Consider the following 501-nt stretch of genomic DNA (forward strand, 5'->3'; position numbering starts at 1 on the left):
AGTGTTACATATAGATGTAGTTAGTTAGCTACAGCCATGCATTTCTAGCTGTCTAGATACAGTGTGTTCCATATAGATGGACAATTATAGCTCGCTATAGCCATGCATTTCTAGCTGTCCAGTTATAATTAGATGGTTAGTTACATCTGGATACGCAGTCACAGCTGACACAGCCATATATTGATAGCTGTGCAGCTCTAGTCAGAGATGGTACATGCCCTCCTGAAAGCAAGCCGCTAAGTCACTGCCCTGCGCCCGCCGTCATTACGCAGCCGGCCCGTGCGGAGCCCCTCCAGGCCCGGGCAAGCCGAGGCGCTGCAGGGGACGGCCGGGAGCGCGGGCCGCGCACTCACCGATCTTGGCCAGCGAGGCCAGCAGGATCCAGAGGGTGATCTCGAAGGGCACCTGCACGTGCGGGTAGTCCAGCGTGAAGACGTGCAGCCGGGTGTCCTCGGCCGGCGTCTGCAGGGGGCCGCCGCCAGTGGCCGGGAGCGCTGCAGG

At 58.7% G+C, this 501-nt stretch overlaps 1 protein-coding gene across 1 annotated transcript in view; it reads right to left on the reverse strand.

The window, feature by feature from the left end:
• SLC9A2 (solute carrier family 9 member A2) overlaps positions 1-495 on the reverse strand; it is a gene marked incomplete at its 5' end in the record, with an annotated part of 86,646 nt that extends 86,151 nt beyond the window's left edge. The window contains one exon of the mRNA XM_019525318.1: positions 354-495. Within this exon, the coding sequence (XP_019380863.1) occupies positions 354-495 (142 nt within the window). The remainder of the gene's footprint in view (positions 1-353) is intronic.
• Between the last annotated feature and the right edge of the window lie 6 nt (positions 496-501).

The sequence above is a fragment of the Gavialis gangeticus genome, unplaced genomic scaffold, assembly GCF_001723915.1.
Source record: "Gavialis gangeticus isolate Ggan-Ray unplaced genomic scaffold, GavGan_comp1, whole genome shotgun sequence".
Lineage (NCBI taxonomy): Eukaryota > Metazoa > Chordata > Crocodylia > Gavialidae > Gavialis > Gavialis gangeticus.